This window comes from Ixodes scapularis, unplaced genomic scaffold, assembly GCF_016920785.2.
Source record: "Ixodes scapularis isolate PalLabHiFi unplaced genomic scaffold, ASM1692078v2 PGA_scaffold2__306_contigs__length_199485367, whole genome shotgun sequence".
In the NCBI taxonomy this organism is placed as follows: Eukaryota; Metazoa; Arthropoda; class Arachnida; order Ixodida; family Ixodidae; genus Ixodes; species Ixodes scapularis.
In genome coordinates, this window is record NW_024609857.1 from 13948647 (window position 1) to 13964767 (window position 16121).

General features: G+C 48.3%; 1 protein-coding gene across 1 annotated transcript in view; it reads right to left on the minus strand.

Annotated features, from left to right (window-relative positions):
• Positions 1-1642: 1642 nt before the first annotated feature.
• LOC8023390 (protein prickle) overlaps positions 1643-16121 on the minus strand; it is a 45010-nt gene continuing 30531 nt past the window's right edge. Inside the window, exons 2-5 of the mRNA XM_040500101.2 lie at positions 13322-13576; positions 8339-8542; positions 7135-7471; positions 1643-5844 (exon numbers count right to left, since the gene is read on the minus strand). Coding sequence (XP_040356035.2) covers positions 4007-5844; positions 7135-7471; positions 8339-8515 — 2352 coding nt within the window. The 5' untranslated portion in view covers positions 8516-8542; positions 13322-13576 and the 3' untranslated portion in view covers positions 1643-4006. The remainder of the gene's footprint in view (positions 5845-7134; positions 7472-8338; positions 8543-13321; positions 13577-16121) is intronic.

Below are 16121 nucleotides of genomic sequence, written 5' to 3' on the forward strand. Positions count from 1 at the left end.
GGCAATAAATTCTGCTTAGAGCGGAGCGCTGGCTCTGCTCACCCGATGCAGAGTGTGCTATCCGATGCAAAGGGAACAGTCGACACATTCAGTCCAAGCCGTGGATTGGATTGGGTTGAATTGAGGGCGTGACACTAGGCTAGATCGAGTTAGAGCTACTAGGTTTAGTAACAAATGAAAAAGCCGCAGACCCCAATCTGATCCAAGCCTTAAGCCGAAAGTATCCGAAGGTGTGCATCTGGCGCATGGAGAATAGAAGGGGGCATGACGTCAGCTGCATAGCCTCCACAAGCCATGCTCCCTTGACACCTCGCCTCTTTCTCATTTTCCTCCTTACGCTCCTCATTTATCACACTCTATAAAAAGCCCGTGCGTCTGCTTTCCCGCAGAACACAGGAGAGCCAATCAGCGCAACTTACGGAGGCAGCTCAGCGAATGACGATGCCGAAACATATGTTTAGACCAAAAAACAAAAAAAAAAAAAAAAACGTAGTCTGAGTTGTGACATTAAGCAATGCAAGCGTGACGTTTTGCATTGCTTAATGTCACAACTCAAACTGCGTTTTTTTTTTTTTTTTGATCTAAACATATGTTTCGGCATCGTCATTCGCTGAGCTGCCTCCGTAAGTTGTGCTGATTGGCTCTCCGAGTGTTGTGCGGGAAAGCAAGCGCACGGGCTCTTTTTAGAGTGCCCCCCAACATGACCAGATCACGTGACCGTCGCTAGCCTTCGTCTAGCCTTCGATCTGATAAAACCTATCGGACGGAGCGCGCGCAAGCCTGCAAGGAATCCTACAATCAACCATCCATCTCGCACGTGACATATGTCACGCGCACCAATTGCCAGGGAGATCTACGGTCACGCTGGACACACAATCGTTTAAACTTTTTATGACCAGGCTTCGCCAATATTGTATCGTGCCCCCTCGTAGTATGTACTTCTATTCTCCTTGATCTGGCGGCCATGCTGCCATTCTGTTATTGAAGTGTGTGGTTGAGCGTCGTGTTTTCATCGTGTTTCCGGAAGTGGCCTCTTCACTGACGATGTCGGCGGCAAGAAAGTGCTCGTTTAATCCGGACTGGACGAACCCGAATATTTCGGAATATGCAAGTTGGATCGAGCCCCTGAAAATGATCCTCACAGTGCTCAATGCGGTGTGTTGCAATGGTCTTATATATTTAACCGCCTTTACAGAGGTCAGAAAATTTCACCTGAAATTGTCAGGGAAAACCTGGAAAAGTCAGGGATTTTCAAAATAATAATTTGCTAGACACCCTGGCTGTTCCGCCATTGTGCTGTGGTTCTGACCTTCTTATAACTGGCACCTGGCTTTCGCAATGCGTCTATTTTATAATATATTTCGCCTCAAACCTCCCACTTTCTCTTCATTCCTTTTTTTCCGTCGTAGTTTCTCTGCTGGTGTCATCAGGAGGTCATCTAAAAACAAGCGGAAACGCACACTCTACGAACGTTAGAAACTAACACTTGTTAGTTTCCGAACAGCATGCTTGTCTATAACAATATGTTAGCCACTGTTGGCTAAAACTCAATTTAAGACACTTCCACGTGCTTCACAGAAAAACGAACCGACGAAACTTTGTTCAAAAGGTGTTTATTTTTGTATAAACTCATCTGCCACCATCTCTCCGTGACTCCTTCAAAAACAAAAGAAATCCGCTGTACAATAAAAAAAATCATCATGAAAAAAAAAAGCGAAACTATAAACAAAACTGGAAGTATACATGAACAGGACGTCTCGAAGACTTGAGGTAGACGTCCCTTGACACTTCGGAAGCTTTGGCAGAGTATCCATTCAGTCAAACACGCTTCTTATGAGACACTATTACAATCTCAAGCAGAAGATAAAAAAGAAAGTCATCTAGTATATTTCTACATTATCAATCGAAAACTGCGCGTGTGCACTAGGAAAGGTTTCGTTCAATTGCATCTAGTCGGCCCCTTACATGTACTCTCGATTCGCATCTGGAAAGAGGTGCCTTGAGACATCACACAAAAATAGCGGTGCAGCATATGTTACAGGCAGAGCCACCGTCATTTATTGCGAAATGCAAACCTCGCTCCTTGATTACTTTAAAGAAAGCTCGAATTATTAATCCAATATATGAATACTTCCGTAAATGCTCGTGCTTACGATACGACGTGCAAGTTTTCATCTTACAGGGGAGCAATTTTTTGTTTATTTTTGCATATAAATTATTTTTATTTTGAAACAGTTGTGAATATGCGGGACAAGTTCAGGCGTGCTCATATATTATAAACGTGATCAGGTACAAATAAAACTCTGAGAGAGGTCATTTTATATCGTGCCAAATTACACTATCAACAAAGTTCTGCCACACAATTATCGGGGAACGAGGCTACTTTCCCGATCAAAAAGTCAGTGGAGCGCCACGGGGAGGATTAGACGCGAGCACTTCGCTTCATAAACCGTCTCCTCTCCGCGAATGTTCATGCTAAAAACAAAAGCATCATATTCCAGAAAACAACCCCATCGTCTGACCACATCAGGGGTGCGCGTGCCCAGAAACCAGGCTGGCCTGATGTGCAGCATCTGCGCATGCGCCATGCCGACAGCAGCGCCACCCCATGCCGACAGTAGCTCCACCAAAGTGGCTTGACGTCGAAGAGTTGAGTTGGTGTTGGTGCAGAGCTGCGGGCTTTCGCGACTGTGCCTCAAATGGCGCTCGTTGAGCATAACTATAGTGAGAGATATCTTTGACGTTTCTTACGTTAGTGATTTTCGGAACCCCATTCGGAAAGAATAAAGATTTAACGAACGCAAACTGCAGGCAGGGCTTGTTTTAGTCTACCAGATGGAAGTCATGATACGTGTTTTTGGCTGGCCCTCGGTTCGAGAGTAGAGAAGTACACTCTTGACCACAGGACATCAAAGTATTGTTGGATAGCTCACGACAAAGACTGCCGAATCCGTGTTGCTCTTATACAGGATCCGTTTTTAAATCTTTTACTTTCAATCATGGCATTGAACTCTTGGAAACATCTTGTTTCAAAGTACAGAGAAGAAAAGAAGAAGAAAAAAAAAAAAGAGGGGGAAAGCCAGAGACTTTGAGAATACTTCCCAGAGGTTTTCTTTTCATTAAAAATTTCAGTTCATTACTAACACACACAAAAAAAAATCTTTAATATACATATGTGTGTTGTTTTTCTTTTTTTTTTAACAAGCCCTGAATTGCGGGGGATCTAAGTTATATACATATGCATATCAACATTAAAAATGATAGTTGCATTTTTGTGATGAGTGCGATGTTTACCTGAAAGCTACACCCCTGTGACTGAACCTTCACTACCAAAGGCAAGCAAGGGATTTTTTTCTTTTACTTAAACAAACTAAATGATTATGAGAAGTTTTACAATATGCGATGCATTCTATAACAGCGCTACTGAACATTTGTATTTACTAGTTTGATCAGAGCAGCTTTCAAGTCGAAAGGTGCATAGAACATTTTCTTCACACAAATTGAACTCACCTTCTGACATACCATTTAAATGCAATACAACGTTTTCGGGTAAATCACATCGGAGGCTTTTATAGAACTATGTGTGCTGTATAATAGTCATGTCACAGATAGTCAAGATTTTGAAAAGTTTGGTAAACTATTGGAAAGTTTTTTTATATTTGTTTTTAGATCAGACGACATTATTTTAATATTTATAAATGAATCGACTGGCCTTTGAACAACGTAACACTAGGCCACACGCGGTTTGCGAAAATATCTTTAAAGGGGTTCGAGGGCAGTACATTTCTGAGTCTTATCGATGAGCAATACAAAACCTTCAAAAGCAAAAGGTTTCATAATTAACCCAGCAGCAGCTCATTGGCAGTAGAGTGCACTGGAATATTAAAACTGTACCGTTCTGGAATTACAGCCTTACACAATTCTGTTTGGCGCATTCGCTTACATCATCATCGGTTCCTGCACCCTCCCCACCCATCGCTCTAATACTGTGACGGGCAGGACGCGCTCAAGAGATGATGCAGTTCTTGTCCGGATTCTTCTTCTCGGCCGGGCTAGTCCGTGTACGCTGCTTGGCCACAGCGAGGGCATCGCTGCTAACGTACGATATTCTCACACCACCGTAGGCTCGTCGCTGGGGCAACTCGTACGGGAAGTCGTCCGAACTCGAACTAGAACACGTGCTGCAATCGTCGTCTTCCAGCGGGGCCTCAACCACGGGCCGTGAGTTCCGGCTGCAGTGGGGCCGCTCCGGCCTGGACGTGGCACCGCTGTCCGATGACCCTCGAGCAGCTCCTCCGTCTTTGCTCCTTCTCGTCCTGTGAGACTTGGGCTGAGAGTGCACGGTGATCCTCGACGAGGACGGCGTTGGGTCCTCGTAGCCGTCACTGGAACTGGAGTCGTCGTTACGATGCCGCCGAGATCGTCGCGCCCGCTGCATCCGCCTGGAGTCTCCGTCGCTCTCAGCCTGGCCCAGGCTCGGGTCGAAGTGAACGGACAACATCTTGGCTGGTCCCGGTTGCGCGATAGGAGTGCTGCTCGTCAAGGGTGAGTGCGGCAGCCCGCAGGTGTTCTCTTGTCCGCTGCAAGAGGACGACTGCTGGATGTGTGTGTGGCTGAGGGACAGGTCCGGCATCGAGAAGTGCGATCCCGAGAGGCGGTGGCTACTCGTTCGACTAAAAGGACCGTTCTGGATTTCTTCTACGACTTCTACGAAGACCTCGGAACTGGCCAGGAGAGCCCCCAAGCGCAGGTCGGACACGTTGAGTGGCTCGCGTCGTCGACCGCAGGTTGGGGTCGACAAGACGGCGTCGCCACTGGCCGATGTCGTAGAGACATTTCCCTGAGGACGGCACGCGAGCTGGCGATCAGGGCTGTCGCTTCGACGTCCGTGCAAGCTCTCGCCTTGGCTGAGGATGCCGCGAACCATCTGCGTTGGTGACGGCATCGGCGGCATGGGACTTATCCCGGATGGATACCGCCCACAGGGACTTTGAGAGAGGCTTACGTGGGACCCGGATAGGGACGCCGTCCCCTGAAGCCTCGGTCGCACCCTCGGGCTTTCGGATGGCTGAGAAAAAATGGTCTTCTGCCGAGCGCCGTAGATGGAGGATCCAACAGTCGGCGAAGGCGGAGAGAAATTTCGGCCGAGGTTCGGAGACAACAACTGCTTGGGCGGCGTCGTAGGAATACCCAGACCGTACTGCTGACTGGCGGAGCCCTGCAGCGGCGAAACCGTCGATATCGTTCTCCTCACACCGCTGGGAGAATTGGAGAGCAAACCTATGTTTTGCCTCGCCGGTGTGAGACTCGGCGAGGTCGGGAAGAGCTTCGTTCGTAGCTGCGGCGATTCCGATGCCAAACTGGCGGACTTCTTGAGAATCCCTGCCGCCGGCGGTATCCCGTACGCACTCCCATGCGAGCTCCCTTGCACACTTCCTGCAGGCGATGCTGCTCTTGCCTTCGGTGGCGTGAACGAGCTCTGTCGAGATGCCTGGGAGTCCGGGGTTTCGGACCGTACGCCCGAACGCGGCGAATCAGAGCAAACGGTCGCTGTGGTGTCCGAGTTGCCGTGTGACGACGCCGAGTCGAAGGACCGTTGATGAGCGGACTCGACAGGGAACGAGGGGTCGTCTTCGCAGGGTGGTGCTGTCGAGGGTAACGGTGGCGGCGGTCGATCAACGTCGTCGGGCGGGGGAAGAGGCTGCTTTCGAATCAGCAGTGGACTTTGCCGAACGGAGCACTGTTTGCTTGGGGAGTTGGATGCGGTAGTCGTTGTGGTGGTGGGGAGCAGGGCCTTGCTTAATGCGGGAGATGCGGTCCGGTGCGAGGGGGACTTGGAGTCTCCTGCAAGAGAAGAGAGTTCAACTTTGAGCCGAAATACATAAGAAACACTGTGTGAAGATAAATGGCTACTATGATATGATTGTAAGCTAACATCGTGTCTTCTGTCTTTTTTTTTTTTTTTCTGGTACAGTTGATGCCAATTTTTGCAAACAATGAATAAATGACAACACTGAATATCTATTTTGTGTGCACGATTCCCTGGTGTGCTCCCGTGAGTTTTCATTTATTATCGCGCACGCTGTATAATGCTACGAGGAACCGCGACCCGCACACACCTGTAAGTACAGTGCGCCTTAAATTGAACACGCGAGCCATGGCCCAAACGGATATCACCACCACCTAACGATGATGCTACAGAGAATAAAGCGACCCTTGCCGAGACTGTCGCCATTGCCAGATACAAACTGCATGGCTTTCTTTTTTTACTCTGTCGGCCTCACCTTCGATTTTTTTTTTACATCCCTGTTTATTATTATTTTTTTTTTATATATACACCTGCATTTCTGTTATCCTTGATATGACAGTGCGAGCCACAGAAGAAGGTGATGCTTAAATTCGGCACACTTATCGTCGGAATTCTGTCTTTTTCAAAACATTTACCGTGTGATACATAGTCCGGCAGTTGACAACTCTTTTGCGGTACTGTGTTATTTTTTTTTTTTACCCTTTGCAACTGAGAATACATTACAAGAGGACGGCAGCATGAGCTGCCGGGATGTACACCGGTAAATGACGCAGGCAGTCTGTCCGGCCTAGAGCAGCTGTATATTCTCTGCTTGCGGAGCAGAGTATCGCAACGGTCTTTACTTTTTGACTTCAAATATTGAGATAGAAGCGAATTTCACTCTTGCAGGAGACGCGATGGGCACGACGGATCCACAGCGCATGCGCCGTCGTGCATCTCTCGGATTCCTCGTGTCGTCTGCTTGCGCACAACCACTCCGAAAGTGCGCTCGCGTTATAAAAATAACGCAGTTACACATATCTCAGGGGCACACACAATGTTCGAAGGTTTAAGAAGCTCCCTGCTCGTCATACCTCAGTGCAAGATCTACAATTCGCGAGCGCAAAGCGAAACATCTGACTCGCCCCAAAACCCGGCGCTGGTTTAGGCGGCTTCTCCGCAAGCGCCTAAACCCATCATTTGACGCATGGGCCCCCTTCGCCGCCAATGAGGAGTCGGCGGCCGATACTCGGGTGTTATATTTAACGGTTGAACACACTGAGTACATATTTCAAATCAGGTCGCAGTTGAAAGACGGCTGTGAAGCGTGCCTCGGGCGAACGCACCTTTGCTGCACTGGAGGGAGCAGTAGATGAGCCCTTTGCGGGGCAGGAAGGGCCTCCCCAGGAGCGACGTCTGGCAGGCCGAGCAGCGAAAGCAGGCCTCGGTGGCGTGCCAGTGCTGGCCCTCGTGCGACATCTGACCCTGGTCCACGCCCACGGGCTCGCCGCACGTGTCGCAGTACTCGGCGAACATGGCGTCGAAGCAGTGCAGGCAGTACGGCCGCCCGTCCCTCATGATGTAGCGCTGGCCGCCCAGCTGGCGGTCGCACTCGAAGCAGCAGAAGTGCCGCATGTGCCACGCCTGGCCCTCGGCCTCCGTGCACTCGTCGGCGAAGATTATCTGGTGCGGGTACGAAGCAGAAAGTGGATATGAAATCACGACGTACTTTAAATAATAAAAAAAGAGAGAAAACGCTAGACATTTTCTATAGAAAGAAACCAATATATTATTTTCAAAAGGACGCGCCATCTAGCAGCTGCTGCGCCAATTATCCCTCATACATTTTAAATATTTTATGTAAACAATACTAATAAAAAAAAGATTACCCCCTTTCTCTCATATATAAGGCAATTAATTGCAAAGTTCCAAGCGAGCTGGACAACAATGATGAAAATAATCCCTGGAGAAGAGGAACAAGAGGGACAAACATAAATCTCCAAACACAGCTTGGAGATTTGTGTTTGTCCTTCGTCCCCCTTCTCCAGTGATTATTTTCGTCATTCTTGTCCAGCTCGCTTGCAACTTTGCATTTAATTGCATTATAATCATAACCTTAAAATGCAAGCCTTTCACCCTTGTTGGTGTTAAACTGATGGCGGCTGATAAAACCTGTTTGCTCTACTGACGCCTAACCCCTGGTTAGTAGTTGGTAGAGCGCTCCACTGGAAGTGGAGAGGTCCCGGGTTCGATACCCTAACGAGGCGGATTATTCTGGTCGCGCACCAGTCACCAAGCTGTGTTTGGAGATTTGTGTTTGTTCCCCTTCTTCAGAGATTATTCCGTCTTTCTCCCGAAAAGTTTCGACGTACCTGGTACCCTATTAATGTTTGTGAAGTACGTTGCTCGACTAATTGGCGCATTTCGATACAAATAAAATAGCGCATGTGTAACAAGGAGAAGCAAGTATAGTATAGGACAGGCGCCTGTACTATAACTTACACGCTTGTCCTTGTCATATTTGCGCTGATCTGTTTGTATCCAACCCACCTCGTCACAGGCGGCGCATCTGGGCTTGAGGCTTTCGGCGTGGTGTCTCCCGCAGTAGAGCTTTCCGTCGCGGTAGAAGTAGATGAGGTCGACGAGGAGCTCCCCGCAGGTGGAGCACGTGAAGCAGCCAGGATGCCAGCCGCAGTCGGGGCCCGCCCGGGACGCCAGGACGCACATGTCGCCGCCGGACAGGGGCTCCTCGCACTGCGGGGTTCATACTAAGTCTAAATTTCTAGCGTACAACGGGCGTACTGTACAACGGCACATAAGGGGTGGTCGGAATCCTCTCCAACATTTGAGACACACACTTGCCACCGTAGCTGCGTCCGTTGCTTCCGATCGCGTGATGTTCCCGCAACTTTGCCGCGCGCAACATACACCTCCCTGCAACAGCATTGTTGGAGGGAGGTGTATTAATAAGAGAATCGATTGTTGCTTGTCCCGAACGTGCACTTTGTGACATACGAGAACCAACGTGTGGTTACAAAATTTGTAGATGTTCGCATATTGTTTACTACACTAGGTCGCCCGTGGGGTGGCGTCGCTGTCCGATCGGTCGAGAGCTCACTGCTTTCGTCGAAGGGGCTAAAGGTAATGACAGAGCGCTGACTTTGACAATAGTGTAAAGGCCATGGTGACTATACGAGATTCCATCGCATTTCTTACATACGCCATCGAACTAGCCGTCTGCAACCAATAATCGCAATTTAAACGCCGAGACAAGCTAACATAAAAAAAATAAAAAGCGCAACATGATAATTTTTTTTTTTTTTTTTAATATTGGGAAGTATTATACTCTGGTAAGAGTGAAAGGTACACCGCGAAGTGACGCTCGACCTACCGCACATTCACGACTCATACGCACGGGGGGACGACGTGGCGCTGTGTCCTGGCATCCAGTCTTCTCCACGTCGTGACAAAAAAAAACCACCAAAGATTGCCAGTGTCACTACGCGGATCAACGCTGACCGAAGCCGTAGCGCGCAGAAGGTCGGCGCACCGAACACCCACCGAGAGCAACGACGAGTGTGTTTCCGGCTGCGAACATCGAATCGACCCTGTGCCCGAGCCCCAGCCGTGTTTATGAGTCACACGGACAGGGGAGCAGCGGGAGAGCGGAACCCGGGGGTTTTCCCTCTTGTCCTCTTTCCTATTCAACTGCTCCCGTATGCGGAAAGGGAGCAAAGATAGCAAGAGGGACGGGGTTATGAAACGCACTAATGGCGGACGCTATAGCGGCGCCGGCGAGAGCACCACGATAACAGGATTGCAGGGGTCCGATGCCGGAGCCGTAAAATTAAGAGTGGAATGCATTGCCCCGGCGGCAGCGTGGCCCCATATGTTGCAGATATATCGTTCGGGAGGCACTCAGCCCGCCGACGAAATTACGATTTTGTCTTTACGATGGGACCTTCGCTATACGGAGGAACCGTTTCGGATGCGGCTGCAGCGACAGCGCCGTTCTCCGGTGTCCGTTTGAGACGGTCAGAAACGGAATGTTGTTTAATATACCTTCCTAAATTGCGTTTTTTTTTCTCTTTTCCTTAGTGCATTTGCACAATATTTCTAAGGAAACATAGTTATGTTTGAATTTCGTTTGTTTTCCCATCTTTCCGGTTCGGAGGGCGGTCGTCCGTGTGTCGCATTGGTTGCGCGAACACTGCGTATAGCGTGCGATGCGAATGTGGCATTGATTTGAGCTGCAGAGGTACAGCTCGAATCAAACTTTCTCTCTTCCATGCAAGGCCGGTCGAATAGGAACAGAACGACGTGGCATATTGATAGCGCAGTCCAGCGGAGCGCCGTCATAAGGTTCCAAGGGCTAAAATAGTAAGGGTGCAGGCGAGCTGGTGGATGTTAACCATGTTGAATACACCTGAGACTGGGGTAGAAAAGAACATAAAAGTCGAAGAAACAGAAAGGGACAGGACGACGTCTCAATGAGACGTCGTCCTGTCCCTTTCTGGTTTTTCGACTTTTATGTTCTTTTCTACCCCAGTCTCAGGTGTATTCAACATGGTTTCCAAGGGCTGCACGGGGCACACGTCTCGTGCAGTCTTTGGAACCACTAGTAGCGAGAAAACACACCAAACGGGATTCTTTATAACTGATTATACTCTGTTTCATACTTAGCGTGCAACGCTGTCAAAGCTACAAGCGCGAGCTTGGGGCTTGATCTCGTTGATCGTTTGCACGCGTTCTCGCGCAAACAAAACCATAGATGAAGCCACGCGCTCGTGCCAGTAGCTTTGACAGCGTTGCACGCTAAGTATGAAACAGAGTATAGATTCATATCACTGGCCCCATAGGCATTATATGCATTCTTACATGCTAAAAGAAATAACTTTGTGTTGCGTCTTTTGATACTGTTTAAGCCTTCGGAAGATTGATGTAGTCAGGCACCCCGGCGAAGTACGTAAAAAAATGTACCGCCATCCACGAAAAATGTTGCGCAAAAAAGGCAAGCTACAAAGTTCTCGTGCACCTCAGCGCTGAGATAACGCACACTGTCAGCGCAGCATCAACTGTCAGCGGTGACTCAGCGTTGAAATAGAGCTGCAGTGTGTGTATAAGCAAGAAAGAGACGGGGTCATGTGCATCGGGGCGTTGGCACAACGCTGTTATAGCGCAAAGCCAGCGCTTTGTGCGTATAGGCCAGCGCTGCGGTCGGTTCACACATAGATCGTAGCGCTAAATAAACACTATAGGAACAGTGCCGCCGCAGTGCTGATTTGAACACCACTTAGCGCTGATGTGGCACTGCAGCTCTATCTATAGCGTGAATCCAACGCTTAATCAGCAAGGCCAGCGCCGTTTCCAAAGCCGACTAATGGCGCTGAGGTATAGCCAACGTTACTAGAACAACTCAGTCGAAAAACTGCCATAGAGCCCGCTTTAAAATGTGGTTCCGATCCGTACTCGACAACCGAACTAAAGGCAATCGCAACGCCGCCATTCCTCCCGCAGCGGCCACACCGGGAACTGCACGGCTGCACGTTTTGGTTTAGGTTGAGTCGCGCAAGGGCCGGTGGCGCCATCTCGCAGTGCCATTTCGCAGTAGCAATATAAATCAACTTTCATGTTTTGACTCGTCACTAAGCAATCTTAGAAATAGGGGATGTAGTACTCACACCAGGGATGGGCAGTATTTCAAATACAAGTATTTTAAATACGTATTTCAAATACTTTGTGTATTTTGTATTTGTATTTAATTACAAATTGGGTAATGTATTTGATGTGTGTATTTAAATACTAAAATGTGGGTATTTCAAATACAATTGTAATTAAATACAATTTTGTGGGCGAAAATACATCCCTCAAATTTATTGTCACTGTCCAGAGCAGGAAGAAAACTACGTTCTGCACCGAGTGCAGTGTCTCTCAATCAAGCACAAGCGTTTAGTGACTTTCTGATTACGGTGCTACTCCAGGGCAAGAATAGTGAAGAAATCGACGTTCACAGTCAGACTGGCTAAATAAGTGCCTGTGACAACTTGTGATGCTTTCCAGCCTGATTTCCATCCATATTTTTGCCTGGAACATTCTAAATGCACGGGTCGTCCAGATTTTCGTAACTGGTGCGAGTTGCAACAACAACAAAAAAAAATCTCTAGCTAGTGCTGCGCGTCTTGGTCGTCTCAGTTCTTTGTTGGTCTATACCAAAATGTATAATCGACAAAAAAAAAAAAGCTGCTTGCAGCTCTGTACTTATTTCCCTAGTACGTCCAAACTGATTACATTTTTTTGTGATTATATTTCTATTATGTTACTATAGTCGGTTACAGGTTAAGAAAATAGCGGCAAATGCCCCACAAACGGACTCGTATATCCCCCCGCCATCTCCGAATCCAATAGCGTCTCATTGTTTCCGTGACGTTGCGGTCGACGCGCGAGGAGGGTTTTGCCTGCCTGTAAATATTTGCATTATCTTTCGACTTTAACTTAGCATTGTGGAAGCCACAAGAGGGAGATTAGAGTTTTCCCCCTCCGATGAAAACAAATATGACTTTCGGGGACAAGCTTCCCCCTTTGATGGATACAAAGGCTGCTTTCAGGGGCTCGGTTTCCCCTCCAATGAATACGAAGGTCGTTTTCTTAAAAAGTGTGATCGGAGCCAAGTTGGAATCTATTGAAGCGGAACAAGAAGCGTTTCCAGTGAACTCTTTTTTCGACTGCGGAGAGATTTGAAACAAGCGCATGACGCTTGTGGGAGGAGCTTCTCCTACCTTCTTGAACTCCCGAGTGTGCGATGTAAAATTAAAATGAGATACCCAGAAACCCGTTGCAGGTGCCCTGAAGTCGCTGACGCAAATTTCGAGGAATGTATTTGGAAAAGTATTTGGAGGAGACCAAATACATTTGGTTGTATTTGTATCTTGTATTTAAATGCTTTTTCGGAAATGTAATTAGATTTGTAATTAAATACATTTTTGACGAAGTATTTTGTATTTGTATTTTGATACATATTTGCATGTATTTTGCCCATCCCTGACTCACACCCCTTGTCCCGTATATAACACATTCAAAAACTACAATTCGACCTTCAGTTTATTGACGTCGAACAGACGATACCAACTTTCACCAGTGATTTGATAGTCGAGTGATACAACTCATTAAAATAGCTAATGTGCGCATTAAAGACTACAGAAAAAAACTCAAGGTTTTGTTGGCCCTGCTGCAAAACGTCAGTTTCTCTTTTTGGCAGTCTTTGGTACGCAGTACATTAGCTATGTAGTAAGTTATGTCACACGGCTATCAAGCCACTCGTAAAAGTTGATACCTTTCAGTGGACTGAACGCCGAAATGTAGTTTCGGCGTTCAGTCCACATCGGGACAAGGGGTGTAAATCCTACACCCCTTCGCTCTAGTGAAATGCAGCTCCAGGGTCGCCTCGTAGTTGGCGCCAGCGTGCCAGTGAGCGCTCTCGTCGTAAGAGATGACAAGAACTCGGTCGTGAATGCGAACGCAAGTGTGAGGACGTACGTTCTGGCAGAGGACGGGCAGGGCGAGGTTGACGGGTAGCTGCCGGACGGATCCCCTGCCGAGAGCCTCGCGCTTTCGCTGCCCCGAGAAGAGGCGCAGTTCGCGGCGTTCTTCCTCGCAGAGCCCGTTGCAGTAGCGCACCTCGGAGTCGTGGGGCGGCAGCTGGTGCAGCAGCTGCCGAATGCGGTACTTCTCGCCCACGCTGTTCACGTACGGCACCTTGTCCTCGCCCAGCGCCGAGAAGTACAGGTGCACCTGCAAGACGACCGGGAACGTGGTCAGACCGACTCCGCCCGGTGTTTGTACACATTCCTCCGAAACAGGAACGAGAGCTACTTCCTCGTTCGCTCTCAATCTTGGAACGAGTTCCCGTTACGAGTTCCCGTTACGAGTTCCCGTTACGAGTTCCCGTTACGAGTTCCAGTGGCAATTCCAAAGGAACGCGATCCCGTCACGTTGTCAAGATTGGAACTTGTCGTTACATTAACTTCACGTTTACGTATTTTAATGAATTCTAAATAACCAGTAAATTAATTTTAAAAAAAACACGAAAAACAAGAAGCAAGTTGAAATGTTTACATCGAACTACAAGTCGAGTCGCCGCAATCATTCTTTTTTTTTTTTCGATAATTTCTCAGAAACTTTCCCTTCTCTTGAAGTCAGACCTTAGTGTAGCGCTCGAGAAACGATCAACCAAAGTGATCTGCCGCAACGCCGCGTTTTGACAGCCACAGGTATAATCGGGCCCCACGTGGCACTGGAAACCAACTTGGTCAAAGTAAAACAAGTGCCCAAGTGAGGAATATTGGTACTTAACAAACATAAGTTCGTTCAGGGGAATATGTCTCGAAAATAAAGGGTAAAAGAAGACGTTGATATATCGTTATCTCATTGCTACTTTGCTCCTACTCCCCTCAAGGAAAAAAAAAAAAAAAAAAGGAAGACGAGAAAAGAAGAAATGATCCGTGAACTACTAAAGTTTTCTTGGCGGGCCACACCACCAAAGTTCCTTCTCCCTCACTTCCCATTTCTGTATGGACTCGCTCTCCACATCATACCTCCCGCCGGATGCCGATTTCACGTCAAGGAAGCATTATTTTGTATAAAAACAGATGAAAACTTGGAGCTTTTTCTTTTCGATTGGGCCTCTCGATACAGACCCTGACTACAAACACGTTTCTTTTGCGCGCATATTCGTAAAGAGAAATGAAGATGCGCAGTGTTAAGGATGGTCGAGCGGCCTTTGGGTTCCCCCGGCCGTTTTGTTTTTCTTCTGCTGACCGGGCAAGGGGTCATCTCTTTCCTCGTGTGCTTTCCGCCGGCCACGTGTCGGTCGTATGTGTTTTGTTTTTAGTGGCGGGGGTCGTTACATTCCTGCGAGCCCCCTCCGGGGCCGATCATGTTTTCGGCAGTGGCGCCGTGGTGGCGGGGACCAACAGACAGCCGAACCATAGAGTGTCGTCGGTGCTGTCAGCCCGGGTCCGTTGCGGGCTTGACCAATGTCGACATCCACCATTTGTGTGTAAACGTCCAGTGCTCTCGTAAAGGTATAAAACAACTGGTCGCCCTTTGCCCGCGGGCAAGGAGGTCGATGTCCTCAAAAGCTTGTGCCCAGTCGAGGGAGAGAGCGATTTATTGGCTGGGATTTTGACCCCGTAACCGGTCAACCAGAATCCCCCATAATTTGCAGAAAGATATCATATATATATATATATATATATATATATATATATATATATATATATATATACACTGTTTGTGAGAGAAGTGTTTGTGAAAACATGGTGAATCGGTCTTAGGGGTGGGCGATCTGGGCGGTCGCACGGGGAGCCGTGCGACCGTGCGACCGTGCGACCCCCCACCTTTTATTATTGATTAAATTGAATTATTATTATTCTAGAAATATTATTGATTGAATCAGAAACAAACAAAAAATCAATAGTAAAAAATAGGGGGGGGGGGGGGGGGGGGAGGTCGCACGGGGAACCGTGCGGCCTCCCCCCTCCCCCCCCCCCCCCCCCCCCCAAAAAAACCTGTTATTATTGATTTTTTGTTTGTTTGTTTTTGATTTATCTGAACACAGCGCCCGACACGATGCAATGTGCTCGATCGCCGTTCGATTTTGGAATGCGGTTGTCAACTGACAAAGCGCGCATGTAAGCCACTACTCACCTGTTTACTAACGACGTGATGTCGTAACCAGTAAATATGGGAGTATAAAAAGGGAGGGGGTAGGGGGGGGGGGGGGGGGGGGGGGCGACACGGCCGGAGTTCGCCGAGGGCGCTTAATCGTGTAAGGCCGGCCCCGTTTGCACTGTAATACCACGAACTCTCCGTCGCGCTCCTCCCAATCAACGCCGAAGAAGACCGCATCGACCATCGACCCGCAAAACACCGCGGGTACGAGCAACACCATCAGGGGCCCTAAACTCGTCGAACACAAAGTTGGAGCCCAAAGTTAGCGGAGCGCGCTGATTGGACGCCGCCGAAAAAAGTGCCAAGTCATCTTCGGGATCGTCCAATCGGTGCGTTCCGTGAACTTCGGCCCAAACTTTGTGTTCGACGAGTTTAGCACCCCAGCTCTCAACAACAAAATAACCATCTTTAGACGCAGCGTCAAAACAAGCTGCTGTCAAAGCGGTCATTGGGGAAATATCTTTCATGGCGGGCGACTCAGTTTAACGATTGTGTGCGAAAGGATGCCGATTACTGCCCACTGCGATACATTCAACTATACTAAGGTATGGTTATTTTTTAATATATTGCAATGACGATGTGAAAGAGCGAATATTGCCGCAGT